General features: G+C 50.1%; 2 protein-coding genes across 4 annotated transcripts in view; one reads left to right on the plus strand and one right to left on the minus strand.

Moving 5' to 3' along the window:
• The first annotated feature begins 82 nt into the window (after positions 1 to 82).
• Positions 83 to 6,403, plus strand: LOC144325683 (uncharacterized). Its single transcript, XM_077919685.1, has 4 exons — positions 83 to 719; positions 1,473 to 1,583; positions 2,363 to 2,414; positions 4,687 to 6,403. The coding sequence occupies exons 1-4, from the start codon at positions 666 to 668 to the stop codon at positions 4,803 to 4,805; spliced, it is 336 nt and encodes a 111-aa protein (XP_077775811.1). The 5' UTR covers positions 83 to 665; the 3' UTR covers positions 4,806 to 6,403.
• Positions 6,010 to 12,077, minus strand: part of DSCAML1 (DS cell adhesion molecule like 1) — a 172,722-nt gene continuing 166,654 nt past the window's right edge. For all 3 annotated transcript variants that reach the window (XM_028708714.2, XM_077919677.1, XM_077919678.1), the window contains 6 exons: positions 11,463 to 11,493; positions 10,995 to 11,113; positions 9,937 to 10,089; positions 8,269 to 8,463; positions 7,474 to 7,785; positions 6,010 to 6,918 (listed from right to left, as the gene is read on the minus strand). In XM_028708714.2, coding sequence (XP_028564547.2) covers positions 6,428 to 6,918; positions 7,474 to 7,785; positions 8,269 to 8,463; positions 9,937 to 10,089; positions 10,995 to 11,113; positions 11,463 to 11,493 — 1,301 coding nt within the window. In that variant the 3' untranslated portion in view covers positions 6,010 to 6,427. The remainder of the gene's footprint in view (positions 6,919 to 7,473; positions 7,786 to 8,268; positions 8,464 to 9,936; positions 10,090 to 10,994; positions 11,114 to 11,462; positions 11,494 to 12,077) is intronic.

The following is a 12,077-nucleotide window of genomic DNA, read 5'->3' on the forward strand; positions in this document are numbered from 1 at the left end:
AGTGGGTACTTGCTCCCCCTTCTGCCCTTTCACCTGGTATCCCCCATCCACTCACTGTTTCTTGAGCCTTCCACTTTTCCAGCTGCCAGATTTCTGTTCTGCAGTCAATGCAGAAGCCCTCATGGAGGAGGATAGTGATGGAGGAGAAAGTTGCTGTTACCGATAGCTACATCCACAAACGTCTGAAAAATGTGAAATGCACTCAATAGACAAACCGCACTGCCCTTTTGCTGGCTACGGAATTCTGCCTTCTGATAAGCCGTAAATAGAGAATCCCTTTATTGGCAGATTTTTTTGTACGCTTCCTCTGTGTTCAGTGGCAATGCAGCCCCTTGCTCGGAGTGCAATCCCCGGGAAAGCAAATAAAGCCACAAGCCTCCCTCTTGACTCCTAATCCCTGATCTGCGCATCTACTCCTGCCCAGTGCTCTCCATGTGTGTGCGAGACAGAGAGTGAATGGGAACGTGACGCTCTTTGGGCCTAAGTGTTTGGAGATTAGAGGCTCCCAAGGGCAGCAGGCTTTTCAAATAGGACAGGCCTTCAGTCTAAGCTCATTAGGACATTTGGCAGCGGCTGGCCCTGTTGACACACCAGGAGTGTGGCTCGTCACGGACTGACCTGAGGCACGCTGGCCTTCTGTGGGGGGCTTCTTGACTTCTCTCACCATGCTGGGGACACTGATGACGGCACTCTATTTCATGGTGAAAGCATTGGGTCAGGTCAGTACTTCTTTCATTCTAGAGCAAGGCCTTAGGAAGTAATGACAGAAAGCAAAGCAGAAGATGGCTCCCTTCCCTGTGGTTTATTTGGGCATGGGAGGGGGGTGTAGTTTTGCTGTGATGTTACTAGAAAGGAGGGTGCCGGTTCCACCCAACATGGCATTCCCGAAAGCTGGAGCTTGAGGCTTCATTCGAGGAGCAAGTGGGGCAGCTTGATTTGGGCTGCTGAGGTGGGGGGTTCCAGCAGCTACAGGGCCATGCCACCTCCATACTGGAGCTTTTGCACAAACTGCAAGCCTCTGGCTGGCCCAAGCAGCACCTTCCAAGTTGCAGGAAGCAGAGTTTGCTGTTTCCCATCTGAATGACTTGCTTGAGGGTCCTGGCGCTGCCTTGGGGCCCAACTTCCCTCTTGTCTGGCTCTTCCTAAACCCCGTGCAGGTGGGCTTGCCTCTGTGGCCCAAGAGGAGGCTCTGCCAGAGAGGCCTCGAGGTGCTAGGCAAGCCACTCAGGGACCCTTTGTTGTCAGGAATCGATGCTGAAATTGCAGTCCCATAGATGATAGGGCTATTTTCTGCTGCACCAGGAGATTCTGGAGTGGGCATTGTGGTTGCTTTGTCTTCTGAAACATGGGGGTCCCTCGTGATAGTGACACCTGTAAATGAGTAAAAGTAGGGGGTATGTTGGAGGGGAAGGGACAAGGTGGAGCCCTGGTTTTGCTTAATATGAACCTGTACTCTTCTGCTTTCTGCCCAGCTTGGCAACAGCCTATTCCAGGAGGAGCCGCTGCCCTACCTTGTTCACCAGCCCTTGCCATGGCAGGTCCAGTGTGTGACTCCGGGTCGCCGTGCCAGCAGAGACAGTGGGGTATGTGTCTTTTCCTACTAGTGACGGCCACTGGAGGCTTTGGAAATGAGCATGGCTGTTCCCTTTCAAACTTGGGTTGGCTCCTCTGTCTGATGAAGATGAATGCAAAGAGAAGGGCAAGGGAGACAAAAGGCTCAGTTCCTGGAAAGGTGTCGGGATATTTGGAGGGAAATGCTGCAAATGAAAGCCAAGAGGAGGAGGAGGAATAGGCCCTCTTGAGGGGGAGGGGGCTACAGAAGAGGAATGCTGCTAGCTGCAGCACAGTAGTTATTGTGACTCCCCCCCCCCTTAAGGCAGTTCTTAAGGCAGAATATGGAACTGTTCATGCATGAATATGCATGAAGACTCTCTTGGTCCATGTTGCTGCAGCAACAGTGATTTTTAACCCTGAGCGAAAACCAGACCAAACCCACTTGGGTCTTGTTTCCAGCTTGCTTGAAACTTGTACTCAGCAGTTGATGCTGGGATTGCTTCAATAACCAGACTTAATAAAGGGAAGTGCCACCAGAGGCCTCTCCCCGGGGTCCCTTTGTAACGGGGTCAAACTAATTCATGCTCAGGAACATCTGTTATCAGCAGCTACTACCCAGGTTGGTGACATGCAGCTTTCCGGTTGCTAAATGCTGTGGGGTCATACAACGGGGGTGGCTCTTTTCCTCTTGCTCTGCTTGTGAACTTCTCTGGAGCATGACTGGCCAGCAGTGATCATGCTGGCCCCTTTGGCTGAGCACCACAGTCCCCCCTTGTCTGTCTGTTTAGACTTTGCTTCTTCTTTCCAGAAAGGTGGGTGTTCTCGGCAGAACAATATCTACGGGGTCGCAGGACGAAGAGGTGAGAGTACCGCAAACTCAAGGTCAACAGGCACTGAGTGGGGATTTCTAACTAGCCTGCCACTGTTTTTGGTGTATGAAGGAGCCTCTCTTTAAATAAAAAATAAAAAAGCAGGCAACACACACACACACACACACACACACACACACACACACACACTGCTTTCCTCCAGCATTTATCTCAATCAGTGGATCTATTCAGACCGTGCTGGATTCTTTCCCCGCCCCCAAACACACACACACACACTTTGTGCATTCAGATGCTTCCCTCCTCCATGAGACATCTCCCTGCCCGCCCCCCCCCAATGCCCGTGGCCACACCTCGCACCCCCTTTGGTATAGCTGGACAATTTGCAGCCATGGTTCAAAGTCATGTCCTGAGCAAATAGGCTTTTCATGTTGCTATTCTCAGTGCCTCTTGCATGATAATCGGATTAGAGGTGGTGAGCTGGAATGGCGGGTGCAGAGAATGCACTCTTTTTCTGCAAGTGACCAAATGAGATTAAATTTGTAATGTCCACAGAGAAAATTAAAGAGTAGGGTTGTTGTTGTTGTTGTTGTTTTAACAAACACTGGTGAACAAGCTAGTCAGGTCTCTTGAGTTGATGTCACTAAATTCCCTATTTTTACTCCCCCTTACCCCTTGATAGTGGGTGATTACTTCCTGCCATGCTTTGGCATGATGGGCTTTTTGTGAAGTTGCATATTTTTTTAAGGGAAGGGGAGAGCTTGGCCTTGCTACACTGATAACTGCATAGGTGCAGGGAGACTGAGTGCAACATGGGTGCAACAAGGCAGGGCCTGGAGTCAAACAGTTTGCAGGAAACAACCCCTTTGTCCCCAGAAGAATGATACAGACCTGGCTTTGGGTGATCACTCCAAATTGGAGTGTGGTCTATAGAGGAGTCTATTCTACTTTGGCATCCTGCATCACACAGCTACCTTGTACAAGAAGCCAAGGTGGCAGCCCTATGGCATGAACTAGGCTACCTGCACTATAGTAGACTTGAGCTCAGACTAGGAAAAGGCGAGAGGAGCTTCTTTGCTTGGCCAATTGCAGCGTAGTCTCTGCACTAGGTGAAAGCAGCTCTACTGCTGAAGGGCTTTGCCAGAATGTCTCCTTCCCAAAATAAGCCTACCTTCAGACACCCAGAGTTTACTATTTTTTTTACAGAGTGTCGTCTTTTAATTGATTTTACCTGTTTGTATTTTGTCTGGTTATTAAGTTGCTTTGAGATTCTTTTGTGAAAAGCGACAAACAGATGCTTAATAATAACAACAACAGTAATATATTCTGTACAGCTGGAGGTGGCAAGATGCTTAAGGTATTGCATTCCAGGCTCCCCACCCCCCGCCCTTTGGGGGGGGGGGGAGCAGAGAGCACCTGCTTTGTGTTTTTGCTTCTCTCGGCAGCACCATCTGCTCCTAATCTGCGTGGCTGTGCAGTTCATGCTGCAGATCTGCATTCTGGCGGGGGTGGTCTCCAGTCGCCTGCTGATATTAGAACCCTCCTCACCTCAGGTGCCAAAGTTGGAGGCCTCCCAGCCCCACAGATCACACATGAGCACACCACCTTTTCTAGAGCCGTCTCTGGGGCCTATCTATAGCCTAGAAAAACACCTTCAACCATGATGTTGAAGGGGGACTTGGATAAGCACCCATTCTTTGCAAGGTCAGTGACCGACGTAAGCGTTACGCTAAAATGCCCTGCTCTGTCTGCCATCTCCACAGGCAGGCATAAAGAAGAACTTGCTGCTTTGCTACCTCCATTGTGTCGCTTGCAGGGTGAGGGTGTTCAGCCAGACAGTTTTAGGCAGAGAGCAGCTTTCCTGTAGGGCAGCTGGCTGGGAGATGATGCACACTGGTCATTGTGTGAGGCAAGAGTAGTGCCTTGGACTTTCAGGGACATCTCAGCAGCAGGGGCAACCCACTGCATGCCCTCAGCATTTCAGTTTACAAGGACAGCCTGAATGCTCCAGGTGTTGTCTCGCAGGAGCAAGGGCGGTCCATGATCCTTGGCAAGCTCTCACTGCAGATATGCTCCCAAGCGCACGGATGCTGTGGGTGGGATGAGGGAGCTCTGCCTCAAGTAATCATTACCATGAACATCCAAATACAGCAAGGGACACACACTGCATCTCTACTCCCAGCTGCACTTCACCATTCTGGCTTGTTCTCTGCCTTCTCCATCCTGGCCCAGGTGGTGTCGGCTGCTCTGATTTTGCCGGCAATGCCCTTTCTCCTAGTGAGCTGTCCTTCCCTTGTATCCCTAGGTGACTCCAGCCCTGTATCCAGCAGCAGGAGCGAGGAAGTGAGTGATCCAACCGAGAGGGCAGCTGTGACCATCCAGACTCACTATCGTAAATATCACCAACACAAGCATGGAAAGTAGAAGCCAGCTTCCGCCATATTTGGGAGCAAGAGAAGCATGGGTTTTGGAGAAAGGGGTGGGTGGGACGAAAGGGGGAAAGACCCTTGGGTGCTAGTAAAGCCTGTCTTTACTCAACTTTTGGACAGCTTTTCTGTATAGCCGAGTGTCTTGAAGTTTTCTGCCGTCCTCTAAAAATGCGTTGCAGTCTCTAAATCACACATGAGGGGCCCTGACCACTTTGTGAGTAAGACAACTGCTGGATGGGGATGGCCTTGTGCCACGTTTGCTGATGGCTTTCTAGGTGAGGTTTTATTGCAAATTGGTGCTTAGGTGCAGAGCTTTGGTTAAGGATGGGCCACAGCACAGTGATAGAAGAGGCTAAATGTTTACCCTCCTTGAGTGGAGGGCGGCAGAGCGCCATATCTGGGGCAGGAGGTTGGCCCTCTGCTATGGAACTAAGGGAAACTCTTCTAAAATTGGTTTTGGGAGCATAGCCCTGTTCAATTTGACACTGTCTTGCACCACTGCCATCTTCTCGTGTGCAAACCTTCATGCCCCATGAAACTTGGTGGCTAGTAAGCAGGACTAGCTTAATACAGTTTAGGTGCCTGCTGTATAAACTCCCCTGTACCTTCTGTAGAAACATAAAACCAAGACTGATGGTCATTTGCCCTTTATTGGCACCTGCCCGTCAGAAGAGCTGGCTCTATTTCCAGGAAGCAAACGGCGGCATGTTGCCTCTTTGTGCTGTATAGCTAGCCCCTTTAGACAAGCTGGGTTTTACTTGCTTTGTATCTTAGAAAGGGAAATGGCATTTCTAAGGCAGGTGGAATTTAATCTGAGCTTTTGAATAGTTGGTAATGTTTAAGAGAAGGTGTTTGTATAAAACTACAAACTGCTTCATGTGTGCGAGTTCACATGCTAGCTTCACGCAGTGACATGTACTGCCTTTTTAATAACTGTGCAGGTAAAGAACTACAGGGCGTACCTCTGGGTCAAGTAAACTCTAGAACAGCAAGAGCTCTTATGCTATAGTGTCCCTTCTGACAGTTTCCTTCTCTTCTGCAGACATTACTGCTGTCATAAAAGGGAAGTTATTTTTCCCGTGTAACTCTGTGGATACCCCACTTTGTGTGATCTTTTTCCACATTCAGCAGAGTTCTTGACTGCCCTGCATTACATGCCATTATGGATCTGGCCCCGCCGCAAACAAAGGGCTCTGATGTTATAGAAACATAACTTTTATTGCACACTGCTGGCTTTTTGTTTTTATATAAAAATGTATTAACACAGAGGCAGATGCAACTTGAAGCAAATCCTATGGTTTTCCAAACAGTAAAACAACATGCAGTGTCTCAAAGGAGTCTCTTCAAAACCAACAGGGTTGCTTGATAGGGGGAGAGAAGAGAGCCACACAGTCTACTTCTGTGCTCTCTTCAAAGACAATGTGAAACAGCAAAACCTTCAGTGAAAAAGATTACCAAATGCTTTGCACCCTTGGCTGATTTCCCCCCTCAGGTTTGGAGAAGAAGAAAATAGTTTCATTTATACAAAAAAAAGTCCATTCTGTACAAGAGCTTCTTTTATTTCAATATAAATAACTCAGGAAAAGAGTAAAAGTCTGTGTTGTCTTGTGTCCATTGCTACACCAGTGTATAGGATTTTGAGTAGGCGCCAGCTCCCTGTTTCTGGGACCTCCCTATACCAGAGGTGCTCATTTCTAGTAGCGAGTCTCTAGACCCCCCCATTTTGGTGTGGGGAGGCAAACGTGGCTCAGCACTGGGAGCAGCAGCAGGTTCAGTGCTTGAGGCAGGGGCAGCTACGGGCGCAGTAGCCGTGGTGGTGGCGGCGGCAGCAGCAGCAGCGGCGGCAGGAGGAGGAGGAGCAGCACTTGCTGAGCCAGGCATGGCCAGAGTCCGCTGAGGTAAGGTAGTCGTGGTTGCACTCACGTGGGGCACAGCCAAGGCTTTGCTGCTGGGGTCTAACGTTAGGTGCCTGGCCTGCGTGTGGTAGGCCCGGGCCAGGTTCCGGATGGAGGCCTCGCGGGGCGGCACTACTGGGCATGGGTCATGAAGGTCTGGCTTGCGGAAGAAAGTTTCGGATTTCATGTACAAAGGCAGGTTGCAGTAGTCGCCTGCAGAAAGAAGAGGGTGAAAGGAAATGCAGCTTTCAGTCGGAACGTGCTCTGTCAAGCGCTTGGAAGCCTGCAAAGCCAGATCACATTCAGGGGAGAAGGGTGGCAAGCAGCCCAGTCCGTCCAGACCAGCTGTGAGTGAGGGAACAGTGGCTGCCAAGAAACCCCTCACTTTGGTGCAAGGGCCATGGTAGCAACTGGGGGCAGGGATTTTGCCGAAACAGGAAATGCTACCCTAAAGAAATGTTACGGCAGAGGAGTCTATTTGAGAACAGCACCCTCTGCCTACAGCTCTGAGGATTATGGGCTACACCAGGCATTCCCAACCTCTGGCCCTCCAGATGTTTTGGACTACAATTCCCATCATCCCTGACCACTAGTCCTGTTAGCTAGGGATCATGGGAGTTGTAGGTGAAAACATCTGGAGGGCCACAGGCTTGGGGTGCCTGGGCTACACAACTGCCCACAGCTTTCTCTCATTTAGTGCAGCCGTCTATAATGCTCTCCATTTCAGGACAGGGGCAGCACCCAAGACTGCTGTTGCCTAGTACTTACTTTTATTTGCTCGGTGAGGGATGGGCACAGCTACCCCCTTGCCGCGGTCGCTGTCCTGCGGCTTGGGTGGGGAGGCCGTGAAGCGGCAGATGCCAGGCTCCGATGGGGTGCTCATGGAGGTCATGCTGTCGGCGTTCTCATTGGTGCCCGTGGTCATCTGGTCAGAGGAGCTGTCGGAGATGAAGCACTCGGTGATCTCAAACTTGGCGTGCTGCAGCTGCTCCTCCAGCTTGGCATGTTCGTAGGCGCGTGCCAGCTCCTCGTAAGTGGACGAGGCGCTCTCTGTGGACACCATGCTGTTCCGCCCTTTGTCTAAGGAAGCAAGGAAAAACTGGGAGTTAAAGAACCAGTGTGAAAATGGGAGGCCCTATCAGTGCACCCATGGGAGAAGTTCCGTGGCACTCTAGTCACCTCTTCCTGGGTGTGGTAAGATTGTTTGGAAACTGAGGAATGCATCCCTCAGAGGTTGGTGCAAAAAAGCCTGTGTTTCTTCAGGACTGGGTGGTATATCCAAAACTAATATATTCACCTGACAATATACTGCAAAACATGATTTTGTATGTGCAAAAATCACAATGAGGGGAAAACCGTGAAGCCAGCCAATGCCTCTACCTAGCTCCATCCTTATTTCAGACATGATGATATATCACAATGTTGAAAACCAGTTATCACCCAGCCCCATTCTCTGTGGAGGTGCTGAAATAGTGGGGCTTGGCTCCAGAGCAAGAGAGGAGGGCCTGTATTTATTCCCCAGAAGAAGCATGCTCTGTAGTCCATGTGCTTGTCTTGACTTACCTGTATCCTGGGATAAGCTGGCACTGTAACTGTCGCTTTCTGTCACTGTGATGCCATGCTGGGAGCCAACTGTCCTCCAGTCAGAGGTGAGGGTCCGTGCTGGGGTGGAGGCCTGACACTTGGTGAGGGTCCATTGGCTGGAGTATCTGTTCCTGGTACTATGTGCGGACTTCACACTTTTCCTGGAAACCGGATCTGGAAGAGGAGAGAATGAGCACTACTTAGGCTCTGCAAACACAGACAGATACTCCCAATGTATAACTTGATTCTGCCACCGCGCTGCTGTTGCTTCCATAGTCTGCCACTGCAGTGAGATCGTATTTATGCAAGTCTGCGGTAGGTGATGTTCAATTTAACTAGGTTTTCATCAGGCCCAATAATTTGTGCTGCACTATCTTTAAGGAAATCAGCCCTGAGTGCTCACTGGAAGGACAGATCGTGAAGCTGAGGTTCCAATACTTTGGCCACCTCATGAGAAGAGAAGACTCCCTGGAAAAGACCCTGATGCTGGGAAAGATGGAGGGCACAAGAAGGGGACGACAGAGGATGAGATGGTTGGACAGTGTTCTTGAAGCTACCAGCATGAGTTTGCCCAAACTGCGGGAGGCAGTTGAAGACAGGAGTGCCTGGTCCATGCGGTCACGAAGAGTCAGACACGACTAAACAATATATTTTAAAGGTATTTCCTACACTGGGGTGGGGAGCCTGCAGCCTTCCAGATGCTGCATACTCCCATCAGCCCTGGCAGCCAGCATGCCCAATGGTTAGGGATGGTGGGAGTTGTAGCCTAGCAAGAGCTGGAGGCTCCCCACAGATCCCCCAATCCTGATCTTGCATCATTTTCAAAAGACTTAACTACAGCAATACCACAGCCATCCCATTTTTCCTGTACTCTTAAGGTTTCATGTACAGCAGGCTTACAACTTGGGGGGTGGTTTACGTTCCAGGAGGTTGTGTGCAAAGCCACAATCATGGATAGAGCAAACCTGGAGCTGCCGCTGTGCAACCGTCCCTGCCTTGCGCCCTACGCAAGGCAAAGAACTGGAGCCATCTGAGATCTCACAAGAGCCTTCCAGAGCCTGGTAAGGCAGACAGCTTAAAAGCTTTTTCCGCACCAAGTTGACTGTGGTAAGAAATCGAATGCAAAGTCCCAGGGTGGATCACAAGGAGTGTGGCTAATGCATGCACGCCTACCTTCTAGATAGCCCCTTCAGCCTAGAGTTCTGGTTAATATGTTTTTTGGACTAGTTTGCCATTGACATCTGATATGCCTGCTCCTGTCTTGTAAAAAGCCATTTGTGCAGAAGTTGTGTTAGGGATTGGCAACGTTCCTTAGCCTGTTTGCTACCTGAAACTTCCACCTACCTGGCTGGCTTCCTGCAGCAGCATTAGTGAAGTGCCACTCCAGTAATTCCACCCTAGAGGAACCATGTTAGAAACCCAAGGTGCAATATACATACAGACTTAACATAGGTCAGAGGGACTTGCTTCCCTGCTGCTGACATTGCCACAAGTCCCAACAAGGCCTTAGTGGTGCCTGATCTTGGAAACACTTGATCTGAACTGTGGCCCACATTTGCTACTTGATAGGTCATCGTGAGCCTTTCTCATGTTTGGGCCAGCAGAGGCAGAAGTAGTTGGCTGTTGAAGCTGTCCTCCAGTACTTACTGGTGCCAGGGCGAATATCAGACATGTCTATCAGAGGTCCTGTGTTCTGGATGAGTGCTGGATGGTGCAGGGAAACGCCAGTGCAGAAGCTCTGTGGGTTCACAGCCTGGTTGAATTCTGTGTCCGTCACTGGGATGGTTGCCTTGTCATCTCCTATGGAAAAGGAGTTCAGAAACTGAGCTTGCATCTTAAAATCAGTGTTAGAAAGCCCACTTTTTGAGACTTAGTTGGCCTTATCCTGTGTATGCCTCAGCCACATGCAAAGATCCACTGCAAATTGCTGAGCCTTGTCTCTTCCCATTGCCCAGGGTGCAGTGTAAGGCTTTGCCCACTCCCATCCTATAGAAATATATAAAAAAACTTTAATGAAATCAGCCCTGAGAGCTCACTGGAAGGACAGATCATGAAGCTGAGGCTCCAATACTTTGGCCACCTCATGAGAAGAGAAGACTCCCTGGAAAAGACCCTGATGTTGGGAAAGATGGAGGGCACAAGGAGAAGGGGACGACAGAGGACAAGATGGTTGGACAGTGTTCTTGAAGCTACAAACATGAGTCTGACCAAACTGCAGGAGGCAGTGGAAGACAGGAGTGCCTGGCGTGCTCTGGTCCATGGGGTCACGAAGAGTCAGACATGACTAAGCGACTAAACAACAACAAGTTTGTTCTTGGTATGAGCTTTATGCACACAAAAGCTAATACCAAGAACAAACTTAGTTGGTCTCTAAGGTGCTACTGGACAAGTTTTTTAATTTTTTTTATAAATTTCTACTGCGTCAGACCAACATGGCTACCTACCTGAATCTAGTCCCATCCTATAGGTTTGGCTAGAGGAGAAACTGCAGTGCTAGTTTCAAACAGCCCGGGCTTTGTTGGGGTGGAGCCTGCACATGGGTCAAAGGCAATCGACCTTAGACAGGGCTTGGCCATACTCTGGACCAGGGACAGACACTGACCAGAGCAAGATGCAAAAAAGGAGCTTACAGTCCAGCATGTAACCTTTCAAGACCTCACCAGGGAAAACCTGCCACAAATGGCTGCTGAGGTCTGGGAACTCACCTATCTGCTTGATTCCTTCCTTGTCCTCAATGAGGAGTTGAACACGGGGAATGTCAATGTGCAGCCGAGGGCCCTGCGGGGGCCCCTTCACTGGCGTGTCAAAGCTCCGGTTATTCTTACTGCAAAGAAGAAAGGCAAAGAGCAACCATGAGGTGGGGCTGGGTGAACCTTTCCTGCAGCCTTGCCCTGAAACATCTCATATGAACAGGAGGTGGCCAGCTTCCTGACTGAGGCAAGAGGCTGCAACAGTCCCTGTTATATGGTGCTCATATGGTGTTCTTCAGACCAGGAAGAAGGCCTGATTCAACTGTGGGGAAAACTTGGGCCCATGCAGGTAAGAGGACTAAGTGAAGTAGGACTGCACCCTCGCCCCATGCAGAAAAGTTTGAGAGAGCATCAAGTCCAGAAGCTACCAATGTATGTGTCTTACAAGAGTGTTGTGCTAAACAGATTCCTGGCAATACCCACCTGATAAGCATTTCAGCCAAACTTTTGGCATCTGCAAGAAAGGGGAAAGAGTAGCTGTTTATGAGTGGAGACACTGGCAAAAAGGCAGAGTCATGTCTCTTCTCCCATCCCAAACCCACTCCACCCCAAACCCCAGCTGCTCCTCTAGGGCTTGAACCCTTTGCAACTTGGCAAAGGATTCCAAAGGCAATGCTCACTCCCACCGGTGTGGAGCTACAGAGACAAATGGATGGGAGAGTGGCCATATTCTGCCTGAAATAACACCCAAAATACTTTACAATCATTTGTGAGAGGAGCGCTGAGATCCCTTAGTGCTTTCCAGTCCTGTGGGGACAAGTGCTATCACATTTCCCCCTACCACACACCTAGGCAGCCAAATTCCAGCCCTGCTCAGCCTTGTTTGGCTTAGCCTTGCATGGAGTTGTCTGATGGAAAGCCCAGCGCAAACCCCTGTAGCTTCCTGCCCAGGGCTGCTGACAGTCCACAGAACCTCCCCAAGGGCTTGGGCTCCAGCCCATGTGCCGCCACCTGCAGCAACCGAGCAGAAAACCAAAGACACTTCTGGCTGCCATGTGTGCACCCATCTCCCTCCTTTGGGCCTCTCTGCTGCTGCTG

This window comes from Podarcis muralis, chromosome 15 (assembly GCF_964188315.1).
Source record: "Podarcis muralis chromosome 15, rPodMur119.hap1.1, whole genome shotgun sequence".
NCBI lineage: Eukaryota > Metazoa > Chordata > Lepidosauria > Squamata > Lacertidae > Podarcis > Podarcis muralis.